Source organism: Dryobates pubescens, chromosome Z (genome assembly GCF_014839835.1).
Source record: "Dryobates pubescens isolate bDryPub1 chromosome Z, bDryPub1.pri, whole genome shotgun sequence".
Classification (NCBI taxonomy): Eukaryota; Metazoa; Chordata; class Aves; order Piciformes; family Picidae; genus Dryobates; species Dryobates pubescens.
The window spans coordinates 112,938,654-112,961,617 of record NC_071657.1 but is presented as its reverse complement, the minus strand read 5'-3'; the positions used below and the strand labels follow the sequence as shown (position 1 = coordinate 112,961,617).

General features: G+C 43.0%; 1 protein-coding gene across 1 annotated transcript in view; it reads right to left on the bottom strand.

Moving 5' to 3' along the window:
• Window positions 1–625: 625 nt before the first annotated feature.
• The window catches only part of FAM107B (family with sequence similarity 107 member B), a 65,169-nt gene continuing 42,830 nt past the window's right edge, over window positions 626–22,964 (bottom strand). The window contains exons 2-4 of the mRNA XM_009900275.2: window positions 7,399–7,582; window positions 3,251–3,404; window positions 626–949 (exon numbers count right to left, since the gene is read on the bottom strand). Coding sequence (XP_009898577.1) covers window positions 833–949; window positions 3,251–3,404; window positions 7,399–7,526 — 399 coding nt within the window. The 5' untranslated portion in view covers window positions 7,527–7,582 and the 3' untranslated portion in view covers window positions 626–832. The remainder of the gene's footprint in view (window positions 950–3,250; window positions 3,405–7,398; window positions 7,583–22,964) is intronic.

The window sequence follows — 22,964 nt, the reverse complement described above, 5'->3', positions numbered from 1 at the left end:
GATCAGCATGTTTTTGCAGGAGAAAGGCCACAAGAGCAAAGTAGGACTTCAGTACAAAAAACTAGAATACAGGTCATTTTGCACTGAGAGGTAAATTCACAGGTAGCACTGTACAGGCCTGTACACAATGGTGTGAGTTTAGAGACAGAGATCAATCAGCTTCTGGATTCTCCCTGGTGAGAGGATCATTAGATTTCTGCTCTTTCATAGCCCAAATTCTACATGCCAAACAGAGAGAAATAGGCTTTAAGGCTGCTTAGCTTTTCACTGCTGGTGAATTTCAAGCATTCTTATCTTGCTCACACCTAGTAGGGACGGGCAGCAGTGATCAACATATCTCACATCCTCCCAGGTGATTAAAATCTCAATAAAACACAAATCATTGTGGGATACACACAGGCTGTAGGTCTAGATGGAGGAAATGCACAGCGAAGCTTCGTAAGATACCACAGGAGGATTTTTGTTCTGTTTTAAAGCAAAATATAATCTGTGTATCTCCACTACACTAGGATCACAAGAGATAAAGCAGTGCAATACTGAAGGAGTTTCTCTAGTATCCCTGGTTAAAATCTCTGAGTAAGCACATCAGACTGGTGCATGACACTGAACCAGACACTAAACAGACTCCTGATCCATCCATCCTGGAACTGCATTTGGCAAGTCGATCTGTTTCTGGTACTGTCTTTTACTCCACATGTCCCAGGAATTAGAAATCTCTTCTTCAGTAAGTGTCAGCTGGATGCTGCTGTTTTCCCTCTTGAGGGGCAAACCAGAGACAACTTGCAAAAGCCTCTCTCTGCAGGGAAGCTGGAAGCCTTAGCAGGTGCTGGCTCTAGGAGTCTGGTGCTTCTGCTGTCTCCTGGACCGTCCTCCTCAAGTTGCCCTTGACTTTGACAAATTCAGGTGCATTTTCCTGCTCTTCCTGTATCTTCTGTTGCTCCAGTTCAAGCTTCAAAGGGAATCACATAGGGGAAAAACAAACAAAAGATTGAAAAAAAGAAAGATGTAAACCTGATCATTGAAATACAAGACAAAAAATTAAAGGCCATGCAAAATTCTCATGGAAAAGAGGAGGTTCCCTTTCTTTGGGAGTATCTGCTCTCATAAATTATAAATCTTTGCAAATCCTTGGCTCTAACTTGTTCCAGGTGTCCACTTTTGCCAGGTGCATAAGAATTCTGGAAGCCCAGTACAAGAACTTCAAACCAGAGAAGAGTAGATTTAGATTGGATGTTAGGAACATGAAGGTAGTGGAATGCTGGAACAGGTTGCCCCAGGAAGGTAGCTGAGGCCCCTTCCCTGGAGATGTGAGGCTCAACTGGGCTCTGGGCTGCCTGATCTAGTGGAGAATGAGATGACCTGTGGAGTCCCTTCCAACCCAAACCATTCCATGATTCTATAAGAACAAGATCAAGCATTTTGGAAGTCTTGGGTATCTTCATTAAAGAAACAACAAAATTTCCTTTCTCTCACTTTTACAACAGTGCAAGGACAAATGTGCCTTGTGGAAGAACACAAGCAAGCATCTACTACTGAGCACACTTGTAGAATTTATTTCTGAGTGTCTGGGTATGAAATTCTGTATCTAACTTGAGCCTCTTTTGGTGTACCTGTTTTGTCTATCACAAAGAGCAACCAAAAAATCACTGTAAAAACTCGTCTTGGCCCTCAGTTGTTCATTTTTGAGAAGTCATTCACTGACATTTTTAACACAGTTGGAGCTCCTGCCCATGCAGCTATTCCAAATTACTATTTGAGGTAAGATGCTCTGCTCTATGGGGCAAGGCTACGCAGTGCCCATACAGAACACGGTTAGCCCATCATAGAATAAAGATTGCTTAGCAATCACAGAATCACAAAATAAATCAGTTGTAACAGACCTCAAAGATCTTCCAGTCCAACCCTTGACCCAGAACTGAAGAGTCAACAATAAACCATGTCCCTAAGTGCCAGGTCTACATGCTGCTTGAACAGCGCCAGGGACGGTGACTCCACTCCACTTCAGTGAAGCAATAGTTCCTAATATCCAGCCTGGACCTCCCCTGGCACAGCTTGTAACCATTTCCTCTAGTCCTGTCCTCAGTGAAGGCAGAGTAAGTTGGCAGAAAGGAAGAAATGACCCTTTAGAAAACTAATGAAAGTTGCTCAAAGGACTGAAAGGAGCTTCTTGATGTTTTGTTGTTTTTTTTTAACAGACCAAGGTCTCCCTGGTTAATGGGGACCACTTACAGCTCACCTAAATAATCTCTCCTTTGTTTCTGTTTCACTAGCAATGGACATGCCTTGTTACCATAAATCATGGCAACCTCCCTCCATCAGCTGTGTTGTCAATTAATGCCATTGCTATGATCACAAAGTCACATCACTGTTTGCAAATGCCAGGCTTTTCCTCTTCTAACAGAATTTTCTATTCTACATATGTCCTTGGACAGCTCAGTTTCAAATCAAATCTTTCCACAAGTTGAACCACATGAAGCTGGGCCCTTAAGAGCAGGAAGGAAAACTGACAGGATAATACACTTCAACATACAACAGCTTTCTCCAGCTTTCTAAGTCCCCTTAAAAAAAAGTACCCCAAACCCAAAACAATGATTGGATTACACCTCACTTTCAACAGTCATTTTTTTGGCTGAATTGATTTCCATTGAGAAAGAAACAGAAGATACTGTTTTAAAGCACTGCAAAGAGATTTCTTTGCCTTAAGAGGCACAGAGACGTTTGACTGTCCCTGCGCCTAGCAGCAGCTTCACCACAATGAAGTCAATGAACTCCAGCTCCGTATCACCTCCACACTCAGGTCTGAGAATCTTTTCCATCATTTTAAACACCAGTGGGCTCATATGTTTGAAGGCTAGAACAGATCTTTTTAAAGTCACCTTGCTTCTCACATAACCCATAAGTCATTAAGCATCTAGTGGTGATGCAGTGCAGTCTAACAGCTCTTCTTAGTGGATCCTCTCTTACTAGTTAGCCTAAAAAAGTTGACTAATTCACCACTGTCTCAATGGTTAAATAAGGTCAGTTGTTCACAAACTCCTGTTGTCTGCAGCAGGATTCATTTGACCAAGGCAGACACCATATGCAGTTCCTATACATTAAGTGACAACAAATAGGTCATTGTAGAGTGTGAGCAGACTGCTGCTCAAAAAGATGCCTGTGTTTGATCAGAGGAAGTGTGCCAAAAAGCAGCTGCTCCTTCCTTCCTGTCTAGGAATGCAGATGTGTGAGATTGTGTTATTCCCCATCTTACCTGTTCCAGTTTCTGCTGCCTTTTCAGTAGCTCTATTTCCAGGTCTGATTTCTTCTTTTGTGCTTCTTCTTCTTTTTGTTGTTTAATAACTTGATCTCGTTTCCTTTTCTCCATCACCTTCTGTAGTTCTGGTTTGTTCTGAGGTGCAAGACCCCTTCAAATTCAATGTGAAGAGTGGTGGTGGTAAAACAGTGAAGAAAGAGATCAATTTTAATTAGAAGAAATTCACACAGAATTGTAGACAGATTTTTCTAATGTCAAGGTAAAAGGAATATAAATAATTAAAAGGAAAACCCACACAGACATTTGTCTGGTTTCTAAGCAGAACTCTAAATGAGAATTTAAGCCATATCATTACAGAGGATACTTCCCTTTAACATGCTTCAGTATTATCCAGAATGATCCAGTATTTCTCCTGGATAAATCAATGTTTTGACTTTCGTTTTTAGTTTTTCCTCTCTTTTTTTAATTCCAGACTAAAAGATGAATAAAACCATCACAAATCAAGACTCTAGCAGAGCTAGAAACAAATTGTGGATAAAAAACTGGGTGATAACTCAGAGGACTGTGTTCAGACATCCCATGTAGGGTATTATACCCAAAGAAATTTGCATAGACACAACTAAAAAGTGGAGTCTCCCTCTGTATTTTGCCACATTGCTCCTGGAAATGGTGGATTCTGTCCTTCCTTGAAAATGTGAGAGCTTTACCCATGCCTGTCTGTGAAGCTATTTCCAGTGAGAGCTCCCACTCAAAATCACAAAGAAGCTACAACAAGAAAAATCCAGAATAAAAAAAGTTGCAATCACCTTGGAGACTAGACAAAGAAGATTCTCCCTGTCGCATGACTCCAGCTACTACATCAACTAAATGATTCAAGTGTGTTCAGCACAAATTGCTTTCCATGTCAACTACTCTAAAATGGAAAAGCTTGCTTTTTGGGAAGATGCATGACTTTATTTATACAGACACACAGAGAGATGCACAACTAGTCCTCCTTATTTTTGTGATTTCAGATGTTTCTTTTACATCTCTTACGCTATGATGTTTTCAAAATCGTGTATGGTAAGACTCAAAGCCCTCTCTGCTTTCAGGTATTAGCATCACCTAAATCAGAGCAGAAAGATCTCAAATTTGCCTTTGTTATGATCGGTTCAACTTTTAAAACAATAAGCTTTCAGACAGTGTATTTTTTTACCCTTTTCTACTTGCCATATAGCTGTGCTTGCCTAATTCTTGCATTATATGCATATCTGACAGCATGTCCAATAATACACTGAATTGCCATTTTGGTGACAGCTATGAATTACTCCATTTATTATGCAAACCTCTATCCCTGTACATACTCTGACAGCAAAATCAAATATTTAGCAACACCAAATGCTGTTCTCTATTTCTTATAACAGATCTTATGGCCCGAGTGCAACAGAATCTAGAATATTGTGGCTGTATTTTATGCTTCATGTTATTTTAACTACGTTTTAACACATGAGTCAGGCAGAGAAGAGCTGGAGTGATTTCTTTATTATTACTACTGGATCAGTTTGAGCTGAATCAAGAGAAACTTCCATGTTGACAATCAGCAATCAAGACAGCCAGGGGCATGCTGCTACGTAGTTATTATTTTCAGTAAGGTTGCACCCTAACAAAGCAGAGGCACAGGTCTGGTTTAGATGTGCTGTAGCCACAACAGAGGGGACCGGCAGAAGATTGCAGTAAATACAACACCTCAGTCTAATCAGGTGGAGGTGGTAGGCAGATCTTGTAACATCAATCCTGTTTCCACTCTCCCATGTAAAATGGAAAAGCAACAAACAGGCAGCTACTGGATTAACTCAAGAGTCTTGTATCACCTCCTAGTGGTTAAATAAAAAGTCCTAAAGCTTTGATACAGAGTGAGTCAAGTGTGCTACAACACAAGGTGGAGCTGATAGGGTTAAAACCTCTGGAAGTGACAGGATCAGTGCTCTGCAGAGCAAACAAAGGTTAAGGTAAGTGACTAGTGCCTTGAGGTACCACTACTGGGATCTTTGTTTGCCCAAAACAACTATAATTTCTGCAAGTAAATAGCTACATTGGCTCAAGACACCAACAGACACTGCTCACTGTAGGCATGGAGAATGATGAGACCAGCACTGGCTGATACGTCCTAAAGATTCAGAAATGGCTGTTCAGTGCTGATTGGTCCAAAAAGTTAAACTGCTGGTTTTCACAAACCAGTAAGGTGCATGTTAAGCCAGATTTCTCTAAGAGCACTAGAAGTTCAGCAGACATATGACAGTGTGTAATAACAAAACAGAACACAAGTCCAGTATTTACACTGTCAAAAAGCCTCATATCAGAGCTCTGATATGAGCACAGAAGCACAGAAGACTAACCCCCTGCTCAAAAATACCAGATTTTCTGCTGGTGAAGATCCTAAAAATATTTCATTTCAGCACCAATAAATAGGAGTCTAAAATTAAGAGCTGCAGCTAATCAAAACCATAGTGAGAGCAGAGCAGGTACTGGGGGCTACACAACTTCTCTGTGAAATAGGATATTCTCCCAGAAGAGAAGAACTCCATACTATTTTAAAGTGCCTTGTGCTTTCATAAAGTTACAAGAAAAGAAAAATTAGTCTTGATTTACTGCAGCCTTCACATTCCTTAGAATAAGAGCACAAGCCAGGAGTCTTCAGCTATCTTTCTTTCTTGGTGCTGGGAGCTGACTCTGATGTTTAATCCCATTAACAAAAAATGGGACAAACACCTATTTAGGCCAGTTTCTTCCAACTCAGTCAGCATTCTGTAAAACATTTCTAATTCTTCATTACTAAGTAATTTGTATTGTACATGCAATTCATTTAGAATTAAGTACCTAAGCCTAGCATTTGTGAGGATTGCATGTAGAAATGACTGCTTCTCCCCTCAAAATACTACGCTACAGAGGAGAAAAACACCAAACAAAGAGAAATTTTCATAATGTGACACTTCCTGTTAAATAGGCAAACCCAGCCGTCCTGGAGTAGCCAAAGCAGCAGCTTCCTCCTTTATCAAGACCCTGGATCTCAAAAAAGCCTGAATGGCTGTTTCCAGCAACTGTTCTCAAATACACTCTCAAATACTGTTCTTCCAATTCTGTTCTGTGGATCTCCACACTCTTACCCTTTGCAAGGTCCATTTTGCACTTTTTTTGATGCACCAAATCCCTAACTGATGTAACAGTTTCTGTTTGTTTAAATGAAGGAACATGAAAAGGCTCAGTGGCTTTTCCTCCATTGTGTGGTCTGGTCACTATTTTCTTGTTTTTAATAAATGAGTTCTCATTAAAGACATTTAATACCAAAATTTCAGCTATTTCTAGCACAAAACCCTGACTCTAAGGTTGCTGAAATCAAGTTCCAGTTATTTACATCTTTAAAAGCAATATATAGTGCAACAGCTGTGCATCCTATCCCAGAATGAAAGAAACGGCATTTGCTTAACATACAAAGAAACGTTTTGTGAAGCAGCAGAGCAGACACCAGACTATCACACTGCATTGCAAGAAAGACCAAGTAACTAGAGAAGTTTCATAGGAAATAAAATATATGATTCACAACCTCAGTGTGCTGGGAACCATGAAAACCCACAAACTGTATCATCCTCCTGGTAAGAGCAAAATTTTGTCAAATACTTGATAAGGAGTTCAAGAAAAATTATAGTGCCCAGGTAGTGAATATGAAATATGACTGGGGACACAGAACTGCTTCCTCTTGAGACTGACCCTTTGTATGTAGTCATCAAAATAAAAAGGAGAAGTCTTTTGCAGCAGGCTTTTGCAGAGCAACTGCAATTCAAACAGAAATAAATGCCACAGTTAGGAACCATGGGATCACAGAATATAGCTAGTTGAAAAAGACCTCGACTATCATCCAGTCCAACCTTCGACCCAGCACTGAAGGGTCAACACTAAACCATGTCCCTAAGCACCAGGTCCACACACCACTTGAACACCTCCAGGGATGGTGACTCCACCACTGCTCTGGTGGAGTCTTTTCATCTTCAAGACCTGAATCAACCAAAAGCCTCTCCTGAGTTGTGAAGAAAATGTCATTTTGATGAAATTAAAGCTCAAGCTGTGTGTTTGGGGTGGGAAGCTGATACAAGTGAGTTTTAGCCTCTTACCTTTTCTGATTCATAAGCAGCTCTCTATGGAGATCTTGATGATTCCGGGATGACTTCACAGGATTAATTAATTTCTGAGGTCTAATTAACTCAGGATTGTCATCATCTATGTAGTCTGGCTCAGCCATAATCTTTCTTGGAATGGGGTATGGATCTTTGGGTTCAGTGTCCTTGTTCACAGTATCTGTAAAACAGGAGGAAAATGCAGTAAATCTACACTGAAAGGCCTTTTAAAAATGTATTAGAACATAAAGGCAGCACTGGTAAGAGTTATGCTTTTGTTAGATTAATTTTGTCTGTAGTACACAAAGGCTCTCAGAGCAAACAGCAGCAGCATCTTTTGAAATAGACATTAATTTCAAGATGACATCATCTCCAAGAGCCTATATTCATTGACTTGGAGACACAGATTCCCCTCTTTTTAAGAGCTACACAGATAATTTAAGCACTTGAAGAGCCTTACCGGTTTTAATAAGCCTATTGAGATGAAGCACTTTTAGATGAGCAATACCAAGACCCTAAAGACATTTAAAATACAATTAAATACTCTGAATGAGTACCAAAACCATGCAGAGTCTCATTTTCTGCCATCAATATCATGCCAGCTATAGGGAAATCTCCTTCTGTAGATAAAGCCTGAACTACACCAAGCAAAAGCTTCCACATGGAATCTGCCATATCTGCAACTGTTGGAGTCAGAGACAGACTTCTGAGTGGAAAGTTAGGGGAGAAGAAGTTGGGTGAGCTTGTTTCTTAAAAGCTTCATTTCACCTGGTGAAAAATCCACAGAGATTCACAGATCTGAAGGCAGAGAAGTCTTGGTGATTTATATCATCTGGAAATGTGGCATTTTCCTATAGAAAACCTATCTGTACACCAAATCATAACTCTTCTAAACAACAGCTGACAAGCAAACTATGGTGTTCAAATGATTGGTATGTGATCGTTCCCATCCCCTTCCTTTGAAAAGCCTCAGCCACAAAAAGTTCCCCATCTAAAACAAAACACATTCAGAGTGCTTTTGCCTCCGCTCACTGTTCTAGAAACACATCCCACATGCAGAATCTGCAGTTATCTGTTTGATGGAACATTGGCCCCTCAAAAAGACCCCAAAAAACAATCCCACAGCATGTGGGTTTACAGAGATGAATCAATGGGACATGAAAGAAAAGGCGTGAGACCTCCCCACGAGCCTGACTGGCAGAACAGCTGAATGCCCTGCACAGTACAGGGCTATGACACAAATCAGAGACTCACTGGGATTTACTGCACATGTGCTTTAATACAGAGTCCAGTTACCAGCCCTTCTCTCCCTCCCTCTCTTACTTCATGGGCTGTGAAACCTAAGTTTAACCTCAGTTTAATCCCTAAACTATTTTCTTTCATTAGGAATCTCATATTATTGCTCAGGTCTGATTCAAAATACACTTGATGCAGTGGAAAGATTTCCACTCATACTTCAGTTCATTAATACTGACCAGGGCCACCATCACCCCATTTGGGCTGCATGTACACTTAGAGATGAAGAAGCAAAAGAACAGGACCAAGTTTTCAACAGGTGCAGGCAACACATTCTGGATGCAAATGTGTCCAGTGGACCCAACATAACCCTTTCAGCTCCTTTGTCTGAGTGGATGATGTGAATTACGTGCTTTATTGGTGCTACATCTCACACACAAAGTTTCTACAGAGCAAATTTGATGAGAAACAGCATACCAATATACACCACACTCAGGGCGGCCCCTGCATCAGTTTTTTCAAGGCAAGTTTATATATAATGGTTTTTAACTCAGTGGGGGTGTTACTGCTCACAGCGACCTCCAAAACTATTATAAAACTTGCCCACAAGTTCAAACCTGTGTAAGTATATTGATGGACATGACATAAACCTCTTACTAATTCAACCTCTTGCTGAGAGGAGGAACAGCTATCAGATCAGACCAAGCTGCTCAGGACTACCTGGTAAGATCCTGAAGTCCTCCAAGGCTGCCTAGCTTCTGTTGTCAACCCTGCTCACCTGTCTTCACAGGGAACTTTTTCCTCATCTCTTGTTTCAACTCATGCCCATTGCCTCCCGCTCTCCAGCCATGACAACACTAAAAGGTCCTTCCAGGATTGGAGCACTGTTATTAGGTCCCCACAACCCTGCCTCTGTTCCTGGCTGACCCAGCCCAGGACCCCTGCCTTGAACACAACACTTGCCCCTTGGTGCCTCTGCCCACCCTAGTGACCCTTTCCTGAACTCACACATTACATCTCTCACTGTTTAATTTCATGCCATATTAAAAAAGACCCAAACATCAGTAAAAGCCCCAAACCACAGCATACCTCTCAACATGTACCACTACACCACTAATACAAAGTGTGTGGAAGTCTGTTTACCATAGACAATGAATAAAGTAGCTGCAGTACCTTTCTTTTTTAAAATAAGGACCAATCAATTCACAGAATCACAGAATCACAGTATCACAGTATCACAGTAACTAAGGTTGGAAGAGACCCCAAGGATCATCAAGTCCAACCTGTTCCAACAGACCTCACAACTAGACCATGGCACCAAGCGCCACGTCCAATCTCCCCTTGAACACCTCCAGGGACGGCGACTCCACCACCTCCCTGGGCAGCCCATTCCAATGACGAATGACTCGCTCAGTGAAGAACTTTTTCCTCACCTCGAGTCTAAACCTCCCCTGACACAACTTGAGACTGTGTCCCCTTGTTCTGGTGCTGGTTGCCTGGGAGAAGAGACCAACCCCCACCTGGCTACAACCACCCTTCAGGCAGTTGTAGAGGGCAATGAGGTCGCCTCTGATCCTTCTCTTCTCCAGGCTAAACAATCCCAGCTCCCTCAGCCTCTCCTCATAGGGCTTGTGCTCAAGGCCTCTCACCAGCCTTGTTGCCCTTCTCTGGACACGTTCAAGTGTCTCGATGTCCTTCCTAAACTGAGGGGCCCAGAACTGGACACAGTACTCAAGGTGTGGCCTAACCAATGCAGAGTACAGGGGCACAATGACCTCCCTGCTCCTGCTGGCCACACTATTCCTAATACAGGCCAGGATGCCATTGGCCTTCTTGGCCACCTGGGCACACTGCTGGCTCATGTTTAGGCGGGTGTCAATCAGCACCCCCAGGTCCCTCTCCGTTTGGCAGCTCTCCAGCCACTCTGACCCCAGCCTGTAGCTCTGCATGGGGTTGCCGTGGCCAAAGTGCAGCACCCGGCACTTAGACTTATTAAATGCCATCCCATTGGACTCTGCCCATCTGTCCAGTCGGTCAAGGTCCCTCTGCAGAGCCTTTCTACCCTCTAACTGACTAACATCTGTTCCCAACTTGGTGTCATCTGCAAACTTGCTGATGACTGACTCAACCCCCTCATCCAGATCATCAATGAAGATGTTAAAGAGGATGGGGCCCAGCACTGATCCCTGGGGGACGCCACTGGTGACTGGCCGCCAGCCGGATGTGGCACCATTCACCACCACTCTCTGGGCTCGGCCCTCCAGCCAGTTCCTAACCCAGCACAGAGTGTTGTGGTCCAAACCACGAGCTGACAGCTTAGCCAGCAGTTTACTGTGGGGGACGGTGTCAAAGGCCTTGCTGAAGTCCAGATAGACTACATCCACAGGCCTCCCCACATCCACCAGACGGGTCACCTGATCATAGAAGGAGATCAGGTTGGAGAGGCAGGACCTGCCCTTCCTAAATCCATGTTGGCTGGACCTGAGCCCTTGGCCATCCTTCAGGTGCGCAGTTATTGCCGCCAGGATAATCTGTTCCATCACTTTCCCTGGCACTGAGGTCAGGCTGACTGGTCTGTAGTTTCCAGGTTCCTCCATCCGTCCCTTCTTGTGGATGGGGACCACATTGGCCAGTTTCCAGTCACCTGGGACCTCCCCAGTGAGCCAGGACTGGAGGAAAATGATGGAGAGCGGCTTGGCCAGCTCATCTGCCAGCTCTCTCAGCACCCTAGGATGGATCCCATCCGGTCCCATGGACTTATGGGTGTCCAAGTGGCTCAGCAGGTCCCGGACTAATTCCTCATGGATTTCTGGGGCATTACACTGCTCCCCGACCCTATTACCCAGCTCAGGAGGCCACTCATCCTGGACTCCTACCTTGCTGTTAAACATTGAGGCAAAGAAGGCGTTCAGGACCTCAGCCTTTTCCTCGTCTTTGGTCACCATGTTCCCCTCCAGGTCCAGTAAGGAGTGGAGGTTCTTCTTGCCCTTCTTTTTAGCATTGATATATTTGTAAAATTGCTTTTTATTATCTTTCACAGAGGTGGCCAGCTTCAGTTCCAACTGGGCCTTTGCCTCTCTAATTTTATTCCTACATAATCTAACCACTATGTTAGGGGTTGGAAGGGAACCCAAAATATTACCCAGTCAAACCCTCCCTGCCAGAGCACGATCACCTAGGGCAGGTCACACAGGAATACATCTCCATAGAGGGAGACTCCACAGCCTCTCTGTGCAGCCTATTCCTGTGTTTTGCCATCCTCACAGTGAAAAAGATTTTTGTTATGTTCACCTGGAACCTCCTATGCTCCAGCTCGCACTCATTGTCCCTTGTCCTATCACTGGACATCACTGGGAAGAGACTGGCTTTGTCCTCCCAACACTCACGCTTCACATATTTACAAACATGAATGAAGTCACCCCTCAGTCTCCCTCAGCCTTTCCACAGAAGGGAGATGTTCCACTCCTGTCATCATCTTTGGAGCTCTGTGATGGATTCTTTTAAGCAGTTCCCTGAGGTCCTTCTTGAACTGAGGGGCTCAGATGTGGACATAATATTCCAGATTGATACTTCCCCAGTGTTCACATCAGACTTGCCACACCTAAACCAACTCAAATGTTACAAACCCAAACAATTCTACAATTCTATATCCAACCTTCACCCAACAAACCTGCTCTGCAAATACTCATTTTTCTGTACTCCTTTATCAGTTCTGGGGCATGAGATGGGGCTGCAAGTTTTCTAGAAGGCATTTATCATTGCCAGCTCTCATCTGAAAATAATCTGCTGCTTCTCCAAGGCAAGTCTTCTGTTTGCTCAGGCCAAGATGAAAACCACAGAATTCCCCTAAAACTGTCTATCTTAAACAGTGTATTAGTTTTTAACATGAGCCCCTGAAAAACAATTTGATCCCATTCTTTCTCAGAAAGTCTCATATAATATTTTGCAGCACATATGTTTGCTTATGTCAAGCCCATAAAAAGAAGTCTATTTGTTCTTCTTTCTTCTGTCCCATCTCTGTTTAAAAAAGAACACATCTTCAGCTCAGAGGTCAGGAATTGTGGTTTCCTAATGTAACATGAACTCTATGGGCAGCAAACTGAATGAATAAAACTCCCTTGGGAACAGAAGACGCTTTCCGTGTGTGATTAAGCTGCAAATTACTTCAGCTAGGATTTCCAAACAGAGGCATTGAAATAGGGCACCTAGCTCCCACTCAGTGAGTCCTCTCACACCCTCTGTAACCCTCACTTTGGCAGAAGGCCACTCACCCAGTCCTGCAGAGCCTCTGCGTAATGTTATATGCAAACAACACAATTAAGATAGCAAACATTTATAAAAAAACCAGGCAGTTTCAAATGAAAAGGAGAGTAAGGCACCAAGGGTTCCCCACAACAGTGACAGGCAGGAACAGGGTAGCCCCAGAGTTTCATTCTGAGATTCAGGCTCACACCAATAAACCAGTCAAGCGTGGTGACAGAATCTCTTGGAAGTCCTTACACAAAGTACAATCAATGTGCAAGCAAGAACAATTTAAAAAGTATTAATTCCACGAGTCTCTAGTGCTCATCACCACCAAAGTCACAACTCACAAAGCTGCTTTCATATCATCACTAGGTGCAGCAGTGGGATATTAATAATCCAGATAATCACTTAGCAGGAAAATGTTGTCTTAAGAGCATCCGAGAGGCTCCTTTCAACCATCTGCTTTCACAGGATCAATTAAGAAGGCACAATCTATTTCTGTGGTTCCTTCTTACCTTGTTCCAAAACAAAGGAAAGAGATTTGGATTCAGGTGATGTTTTAGCTTGGCTCCAGTTCAATGCACCCACTAATTTGGCAGGTGCTTCCCCAGGGGATTTGCTGAATTAGCTGTTGCTGCACAAGAGGCACAAAAGCATTTACCTACCCTATCTTGTCCTGCCGAAGTAGCTCTCACAGACTTTGTCCATGGCTTCTTAAGTACACATGGATTTTCCTGGAGAAAGAACTCCTCAAATAGAGCAGCAAAGCAATTTCAGTATCCCACTAGACAAAGAAAATGCCTCTGTATAAAAATAACTTTAAGTATCCTCCCAGAGAGAAGTTTAATGTTTTCAGACACAATGATGCTCTTAAAGCAATCAAGAAGTACCATACTTGTACCTCAGTCTTGGAAAACCAAAGCCAAATGATCACATACTTGCAATATTCTCGTTTATATTCTTTGGAACACAAGTAAATTCAGAGAGAACAGAAGGAACCTTCAAGTTGAACATACTGAATAGATACAATCAAAGCAAGGTGTGTCAGAAGCATGCTAGTTCCTCAGGGGGAACATATCTCAGTACACGTGTTTTCAGAGTGCATTCCCCTGGAGCTGTGTAAATGTTGTTCCTCAGCCACCAGTCCTGGGCTCGGTCTGCTCTGCTCTCAGTGTAGCTAGGGAAGAGATCCTTGGTTTAATTCCCTCTTAGCATTCTTCTGGTCATGGTGTAAGAGCAGCTGAGATGGTACAAGATGATCTGCTGCATTATTTAGCTTTTGTTTTAAGCCTCTGTTTATTGTGGTGACATGAGGCAGACTCGAGGCGAGTGTGATGTTCCTTCTGTGCCCAGGGAAGTATCTGTGTAAGGACTAGGGTTCATCAGCATGGCTTAGACCCCACTACAACTTGTTTTTGGAGCCACTGAAGGCTGAAATTCGTTTCTCAAAACCCAGGAGGCTCTGTGGGGAGGTCTGGTATAGGCATCTGTGCTACAGTATCACTACCACCTCCTTCTCATCCTGGGAAAGGGCTCTCTGGGGCAGAGTGGGAGGTAGAAACCAACAAGGCAGAAAGACTCTTAAGTGTTAGTGTTTTGAGATCGTGGTTCTTTCCAGAGGGACTTCTAATCAGTTTCCAGTGGGCTTTGAAGGTTGGACTGGATGATCTTCGAGGTCTCTTCCAACCAGATATATTCAGTGATTCTGTTATTTATTTTTTCAATCTCTGTAAAGAGGTTTTGTTCCAGCAAAAGTGTCTTAATGGTAGTAAAACTGGAAACACACATACAAAGGTTTACAGAGAGCCACTAGCGCTTTTAACAGATTCAAAGTAGATCTTAACAATGCCTGGTTAAGGATTCAGCAGCTGGCAGAGTTTCTGCTGCAATAGGGCTCCCATGGCTTCTGCAAAAAACCCCTTGTGTTTATATGGCCTCCAGGGAATTCTTCAGACCAGAAATCACCCTCCACATATGGAATGTGAATATAAAAATTCTTGAGACACCATATATTTATAGTATTGCACACATAGATGGCATTTTCACCCTTCAAATGATTCCCACAACTATTTCCAGCTGTGAAAGCAAAGGTAGAGCTGAGGCCTCTTAAAAAGCATATAAACAAATGCCTAAAAATACTGATGAACATCAAAATAATAGGCTAGCCCAGGAGCCACTAAGGATAAACTCAGGTGATTTCCTCTTTGCCATAATCAATTTCTGCATTAGTATCTTCCACAGAAGCATTAGCTCAGACATTGAATACCTCCTGAAGATTTTATTCTCATGAAAAGCTTCACCATCTGCTCCGAGCTGTGCTATAAATCATCAAATGCTATTTTTTTAAGACTTAACATTTTTAGCTGTTTAAACTACTACTGCGTAGCCTTGTGGTTTGTGACAAGTAACCCAAAGGCATTCTTTGAGAAGAAAGATGGTTTTACTCTCCCCCTTCTGATTTCCAGAGGAACTGGAATATAAAAATCTTTATCACATCTCTGCTCCCATGTTACAAAACCAGCACTGTCCCACACTGGCCAGCTTGGGTGGAAAGCAGAGCTACTTAAATGCAGAGTGGGCTTTCCAGGCATCATCTCAGCACTGTGTGTGAAAGCTCACCACTGCTATCTTTTTTATCTATATGCTCTTGGTGCAGTAAAAGGCATGTGACTAGAGAGATTAACTTGATTAATCCTTGATTATAGATATCATTAATACCTTCCCACAGTTCAACCTTTAATTCAAAGTAAGAGTTCCTCAATGAGAAAGCAAAATACTCTTTCGAGACAAGATGCTCAAGCCAGCCATCATCCAATGGGTCTGTCTCCTACTTGCACCATTCTTCATGGCTGAAAGGGATGACAGGGTTTGGATCATGGCAAAGCAGAGCCAGATTTCCTGCAGAGGGAAGGAAAACTCCTCCCAGCTCCTCATAGTTTGTTCAAAAAGGCTGCCTCTTCCCAGCTACAAGAATTTTGCTTCTCAATCAGGTGAGTGTCTTCACCTGCCTCAAAATCAAACATGTTAAGGGCAGCATGTACCTACTGTGTCACAGGCATCACTCATCAAATATCAACCTGTTACCAGATTACTTATTACATTATTAGTCTTCAAACAAAATGAAAAACATCAGACTTTTAAACCCTTTGGCAGGCACCTGGCTTTTGTTCATGCATCCAATGGCCTTACTGATCTTAGGTAGGTTATTTCATGCCTATGTGTCCCAGCTCACACAGACAAGAGAATAGCATCTTAGAGACCACCACAAGCTTCATCAAGGCCAATCTCACTGCTTTTTGTCACGCACTTCAAAACTTGGAGACCCCAACAGACAAAACAAAGTAGCAAGAGTGAAAAACTTCTGCCCATACTATTCCAGAACTCAGAGCACCTTCCTTACACTGGGTATATTAAGAAACAGCTTCACTGCCAATAAGAATGGTAGAAAACACAGACTTCTCTTGAGAACAAGGGTGTTCCTCTTGTTCAGAGCAGCCCAAGGCAATCTCAGTGATGCCAATGATATGGAGAGAAGCAGGGTCTTCTGGCTACTGAAACTGTTCCTGTTGTCACTTCAGAGGATAAAATGAACTAATCCACTCAAGATCTCAAGGAAATCCAGTTAATGCTCATTTTCATTCCTTAAGTGCTGCTGAGAGTACAATGTCAACAAAGTACATCCACTAGATGAGAAAACAGAAGAACAAGGGTCATTGTAAAGATGTTTGCATTGGCACTGACACCTAAAGGGAGACAGAGTGAAAGATTTGGGGCAGTGCTCCACACTGTTAGAAGCCACTCAAACGCAAAGAGATTCTTATGGCTCTCATTCAATTTAAACACCACCAGGCAGCCTCTGTTCCTGTACTTTGAAGTTCAGTCAAGTCTTGAGTGTTAAGGGAAGAGCCTAGATGCTCCCAGAGGTTGAGTGGTAAAGTGCAATGCTGATGAGAACAGAACAGCAGGGTCCTCTTGGTCTCTAGTCTACTTGGAAGAGATGCAAAAAGGCACAGCTTTAAGAACAGCCTCACCTTCTACTGAAATCACTATACCAAATGAGCTGAAATTTGTATTAATCCAAAAGAATTTTCCCTCAGGCTGCAATCTCCTTGCCACTAGCTCTGAAACCTGTTGAAAAGACCAGCTCTGAATAGCTCATTTCTTTCTTCTCTTGCTCAGTTAAAGTGCTGGAGAGGTATCAATACAGTTGTATAATTAGAGGTGGAAGATGAGAGAATGGAAGTGCCTCTCCTTTCTTACTGTAACAGGAGGTCTCTATGCAAGGTAGGCTGTAAGAGCACTGGTAGAGAAGAAGACGGAGACTTTTGTTCACCGCCACCATCAGAGACTAGATCCCATTTTTGCCAGATGCTGGCAAAACTTGGATATAGGCTTTTCCTGCAACAAGCTATCAAAGTTTTAAGACAGGCAATGGACAAGACAGAAAGAGAGGATGAAGCCTAGCACACTGTGTACAGCACCCATTTTCCCTAAATCCTGGTCAGTGCTCAATCCACTGCAACACCATGGTTCCAACCTGAGACTCATGGAAGATAAAATAGACTATGCACCTACATCACTGATTTCCACAAAAGGTCCCGAATGTTTATTAAGGACTATAAATTCTCCATGTTAATTTTGTTCAGAACCTTGAATTGTGATTGCTGAATTCTCTAGACAGGGCTGGGGACGTGGAAAGCCATTCTGATGGCAAGGAGAAGACTCCGTGTTTTGCACACCTCTCATATCAAAAAGGCTTTTAGTAACTGTACTGCTTTCTTCCTGCAGAACAACAGCAGGTTGTGCACATCCCCTCTCACCTCCATCTCATATAATGTCATTTATTTGAAAAGAATAAATTATGACTACTCTGCTAAGACCTCAGTTGGAGTACTGTGTCCACCTCTGGTGCCCTGAACACAGGAATAACGTGGACCTGATGGAGTGTGTCCAGAGGAGGGCCACAAGAATGATCAGGAGGCTGGAACACCTCTGCTACAATAAGACAGGCTGAGGGAGCTGGGATTGACCAGCCTGAAAAGAGAAGGCTCCAGGAAGACCTCATAGTGTCCTTCCAGTGCCTGAAGGGAGCCTGCAAGAAGGCCGCAGAGGAACTGTTTACAAAGGCCTGGAGTGATAGGATGAGGGGCAATGGTTTGAAATGAGAGAAGAGTAGATTTACACTGCATGTCAGGAACAAGTTCTCTAGCATGAGGGTGGTGGAACACTGGAACAGGCTGCCCACGGAGGCAGCTAAGGCCCCATCCCTGGAGATACCTGTGAGATACTCAAGGTCAGGCTTGACAGGTCTCTTAGCAACCTGTTCTAGTGGAGGATGTCCTTGCTGACCACAGGAGGGTTGGACTAGGTGACCTTTGGAGGTCCCTTGCAACCCAAACCATTTTATCATTCTATGACTATTATGCAACAGAATAACTATCTGGCTTTCAACAATACACTACAGAGGTAATTACTATGCTGCAGTAAACACAACTGTCAGGAGAAGATCACTGAAATTATACCTCCTAGGAAACACTCCACAGCACAGTTTGCAACTAGATTAATCCTAAAAGGTAACTAGTAATTAATTTATACATGGGTCAACAGTGATCCATATGTGATTCTGAAATGATACATTTTAAGATTAGAAAAGCAAATAAAATCACTTTATAATCCCTGTAGCTACAGTGCACCAGCAATGTGCTGGACCAGTCCATTTGGAAAACTGAATTAAAAATCAGGGCAGGCTTGGCTGAATCAAATTTAACTACATTAAATTATGGGATTTCCTATGAAAACTGAGCCTGGATTCAAAATCAGAAGTCCAAAAAGAGTCAGAGGACAGTTTCATCAGGGCTTTGCCATTGTAAATGTTAAGAACTATCAAACAGTGTCACCCAGTGGTAAAGGACTTCCTGCAAGCAGGAACAGAGTAGAAAAAGTGAGCAGGGACAAGGGGAAAGACTGACCCAAACCAAGTTTATCACACAATGTTAGAGGTTGGAAGGGACCTCAAAAGATCATCCAGTCCAACTCCCCTGCCAGAGCAGGACCACCTAGAGTAGGAACACAGGCAGGAACACAATGTCTCCAGTGAATGAGACTCCACAAACTGACTGGGCAGCCTGTGCCAGGGCTCTGTCACCCTCACAGTGAAAAAACTTTTCCTTATGTTCACCTGGAACCTCCTATGCTCCATCTTGCACCCACTGCCCCTTGTCCTGTCCCTGGACATCACTGAAAAAGGCCTGGTTCTCTCCTCTTGACATCACCCTTCACATATTTGTAAACATTAATGAGGTCACCCCTCAGTCTCCTCCAAGCTAAAGAGCTCCAGCACCCTCAGCCTTTCTTCATAAGGGAGAAGTTCCCTTAAAACCCCACTAAACTTAAAGAGCAAAGAGACTAAATCCCACATCGGTTTTGCAGAAAGTCTTGCTTCTAAGTCATGCTATTTCTGCAAACAGTATTAGAGGACAGCTACTTTTCAATTATGAAATGTTTAACACTAAAGAGGTGTATTTCTGAGGAACAAGGGGAAATACAGGGCAGTCAGTAGCCCCTTATTAATTGCAAGAGTGGTAACACTTTAAACATCTAACTGGAGATGCTTAAAAGCAGATTGATGAATGTTCTTGTGGTGGGTTAACGCCCTTTTCTGAAAACAAAAAAAACAAAGCAGGGTGGAGGGCTTGTGAGTACTTTACCCTCCCTGCAGGGCGTTTTCCCCTGGGGAGCTGAGTGTGTTCCACTCCCCCCTCCCTGCCCAGCTAGGTTATAAAAAAGCAGGACATCGTAGCTGTTGGGTCTCCTTTTGGCTCCTGCCTCTGCTGGATGAGAGCTGCTGCATCTGCCCTCCTGCTCCTCTGCCACGTGGTCAGACCTGATCCTTCTCCCTCCTGCCTCCACGCCTCCTCAGAGAAAGACTGGTTTTGTATTATTCTTTTTTTGTGTGTCCCACTCCCATCCATCCTTGTTCCTTGCCCTTATGAACCTTTCCTGTTGTTTATATATTTGTTTAAAGACAACTCTTTACCTCTCTACTTCCAAGCTGACTCCAAGTTATTGTTTGGTGGATTTGCTCCTTCCTTTTTTCCCCTCTCTGTTGGGAGGGAGGAGGGGGGAGTGGGGGAGAGATTCTCAGCTTTGCCCCCATCTGAGCTCTTAACTCTCAGTTAAGGCTCAAACCACCACAGTTCTTAAAATGTAGTTCACAGGCCTTCAGCAAGACTCTTCCAGGGAAGAAATAAACAGGTTGATAGTGACTGTTTCTGCACTTGTTCTGTATTTTCTTCACCAGGTAAGCAACATGTCCCAGCAAGGCCAAGCAAAGTCCAGGAACAAAAGAGTGTAGGTCATACTCGTGAAACAGAAATCTTCTTTGGATGTTATCATGAAGAGCCCTAGTAATTATTCAGCTGGGCAGAAGTGATGAAATTTTGGAGCAAGAGAAAAGGCAGGTACTTGGCATCCATGTAAATATAATTGGCACAGCAAACAGTTTTCTTATTTATGAAAAAAACAGGAAGTTAAAAAGCAAACGGAGCAGTAACAACTACAAACTGGAGAGCTGCATATTGAGGCTGTCTTAAGAGCTCTCTGCTCATCTGATTTTTAAAAGGTTGAGATTAAGAACAGCCTAATCATCCTCTAAGCAACAAGTGTGACAATGATTTGAGAAATTTTGCTGACTGGGAATTTGGGCTAGAAAACAAATTCCTAAAATAAGGTGCACACTTTTAAAGTGAGTGGAATAAAACTCCAGATGTAGTAAAAGATTTATGTTCAACTGGATGGAGAGACCAAATTACAGGATCCTAATTATCCCTTCTAGTTTTACAAATTTATAAGCCTATGAATGCAATTAACAAGCATTTGCAAGGAGGGGCAGAAGATTGAAATCTCTGCATTAATCAGGTAGTTATGCATTCGGTAGCTGCAACTGCAAAAACGAGACCAAGCAAGCCAAGTACTTCACATGCTGCCTAAATTCCACCAGTACTGCAAATCCCCAAGTCTCGCCAGGGCTGGTGAACCTCTAGATTTTGGGTTGTGCCACGTGCTGTTCCTCACGGCACACCAGCATCCTGCTTGAAGTTAGAACACAGCACAATCTGCTGAGCTGTCACGCCTTCCCTTTGGATGTTTCTGGATGGCAACTTAAAAGGAATACCACCCATAAAAGAAGCCCATTTTCAATCAACTTAAAAAATCTGATGTAATGAACACCACAGAGGCCACTGCAACTTGCCAGCTTCCTAAATATACTCATAGGTAGTTATGTAAAAGTTAAGTATTTCTTCAGATTGGGCAGATATGTATCAAATCCCTGCCAACTCAAGTTCCCTTCATTTTCTAGGAAGAAATCCCTCTCCCAGGAACTAAAGAGAAAAAGACCTTCCCTCCCTCTCCACCCCCCACCCCACACACCCCTCCCAAAAAGAAAAAAAAAAAAAAAAATCTGCACTAGTAAAGATTGCTGCTTGCTTTTCTTCTTCTTTCTTTGGTGAAAAACAGCTCAGAACAACCTCTGTTTTGACTTCTTAACACAAGAAGTATCTGTTCTTGGAAACAGAAAAGGAAATGAAAAGAAATTGCATTCTTAAATCTATTGCTACTCTAAGCTAACACACTCCCAGCTTACAGGAAAGAAATAAAACCTTCACCTCAAGGAGTTAGTCTTGGCTCAGGCAACTAACTACATCCACATTCCTGCCTGCACTGTGTCCACAAAAAGACACCCTTCCCTGCCCAGACCTGTTTTATCCACTCTCAGCTGGCAGAGATGTATTTTAGGTATGTGGCTCCTCATTTTAACTCAGTCAAAATGAGCACAACTACAAAGGCAGGGAAGAAAGACCTGAAGGAAAAGGCAAAAAGAAGATGATCTCATCTTCCAAAGGTGAGGCAGAGCAAGAAATCAAAGAGAAGGCTGTTCCACAACATACTCATGACCTTAACCAAAAGCATGGGTCCCTAATGGCTTTAAAAGGAATGAGGAGGGGTAAGAATGTATGTCAGCAAAGAACAAGCCTCCTGGAAACCCACGCTACAGGAGGCAGAGCATACACCATATATAGTTCAGGACAGACAAACCTAGTATGGATGAAGCTATTACACTGCAACAGTGTAACAACAGGAGCCCTGCAAAAGAATAAGGGTATGCCACAGGCCATTGAGCAGAAGAACATCATCTTCTCACTGTTTGATGGAAAAAATGAGAGTTCTGAAAACTAAGAATTTATAGAAAAGAACTGCAGAAAATGTTGACACTGGGTCACGTCTGTCAAAGCTGGTGACTTTTTACATGCTCTTTATGAGCATCTACAATGAGCCACTTCTACTGCAACTTCATAAATCAGGAAGCTCTGACACCAGGGCAGGGCTGAGTATCAGTCAGCACACTGCACATAAAAGGGCAGCAGAGCCTGCCGTGCTTCTCAGGCAGAAGGGCGTTGGTTTTAAAGAAACACTGCCTCCATCTGAACGGTGTGTTGATTGACGTGTGGCCTTTTAGCCTCCCTGGAATGAACAACCCAGAACGTCAACACCTAAACCAGAAGCACTCACACAAGCTTAGCATGTACACAAGGTACTTTTTAGTTTATACTCTGGCAGAAGAAATTAAGTCATGTATGGTGACATAAGACTGTTCCTAGAATGTTTTCTACATTATTTTCCTTTTCTGTTTTTCTTAGAAAGGCTTGGAACTTCTTGAAGAGGTTCAGGAAGGGAGAAACTGACCACCGCTCCCTAATCCCTGCAGAGAAGAACTCAGCAATTTCAAGTTGCTAACAAACACAAGTAAGAAAGCAGAGAGATGACCCCAGTTTCTCAACAAAGGGATTGTTTGTTGAGCTTGTGATCTGGTGGCCGGAAAGGAATTTCCTACAATTGTTACCTATCTGCCTGACAGACCACCTGGAGGAAAGTCTCAGCTTGTCCTTCCTCAGCAGCACTCATGAAGGGAGTCAGCCATTCCACCAGAGTTGCTAGGACTGCTCTTCTACTCAGGTCCTTCTGCAAGGCTTTTGAAAGAGCTTTTGCTTCATGCACCACAGAAGTGGAACTGAACTGGACTT